At 40.4% G+C, this 679-nt stretch overlaps 1 protein-coding gene across 1 annotated transcript in view; it reads right to left on the reverse strand.

The window, feature by feature from the left end:
• Positions 1 to 33: 33 nt before the first annotated feature.
• LOC104468409 (kinesin-like protein KIF13B) overlaps positions 34 to 679 on the reverse strand; it is a gene marked incomplete at both ends in the record, with an annotated part of 11227 nt that continues 10581 nt past the window's right edge. Inside the window, one exon of the mRNA XM_010082522.1 lies at positions 34 to 168. Coding sequence (XP_010080824.1) covers positions 34 to 168 — 135 coding nt within the window. The remainder of the gene's footprint in view (positions 169 to 679) is intronic.

Genomic DNA, 679 nt, shown 5'->3' on the forward strand with positions numbered 1-679 from the left:
TTTTATATATATAGAAAAAATATTTATTTTTACCTTTAAATAGTATACCAGAAGTTCATTGAGAGCTGGATCTGCATTCAGATTAACCAGGAAGCATTTATTATCCCCAACTTTTATTCCAGAAGACTGAAGAGATATGCCAAGACTTTCCAACTGTTTCTGACGCTCCTGCAAAACAGCAGCCATCAAAAAATTAATCTGATTGAAGCACAGCCCTTCGAAAACGCATTCCTGTCTGCCAAAGCCACAAGACAAAATGATGGGCAGCTACTTCTGAAAAAGGGAACTCTTGCTTCTGCAATAGATCAGACACAAACGCCTCAGTTATATCAAGCTTCGAGCAGGTTAGCTGTAATTTCTCTTGTCCTTCCACCTCTGGTCTCAGAGGGCTACGTGCTCTAGTCTCCCAGAGTTGCATCTTCGTAGTGAAAGATGAAAACAGCTGAGAGCAGCACACTGCAGTACTGTAGGAGCTTCCCCATGACCTCACTGGAAAAGGAAAACGCTACCACAAAGACATCTCTAGAGCCCTTTATTTTCTCTTTTGAGCTAAAAAGCAACAAGTTAAGTTAAATCCCTGCCAAGTCAAGCTCCATGTCTATCTTTTATTCCAGAGCAATCAAAATGACAAAAAACTGGCAACCTGCTATTTAAGTAATGCAAATAACACTTCCTGCTG

Source organism: Pterocles gutturalis, unplaced genomic scaffold (genome assembly GCF_000699245.1).
Source record: "Pterocles gutturalis isolate BGI_N339 unplaced genomic scaffold, ASM69924v1 scaffold38664, whole genome shotgun sequence".
In the NCBI taxonomy this organism is placed as follows: Eukaryota; Metazoa; Chordata; class Aves; order Pterocliformes; family Pteroclidae; genus Pterocles; species Pterocles gutturalis.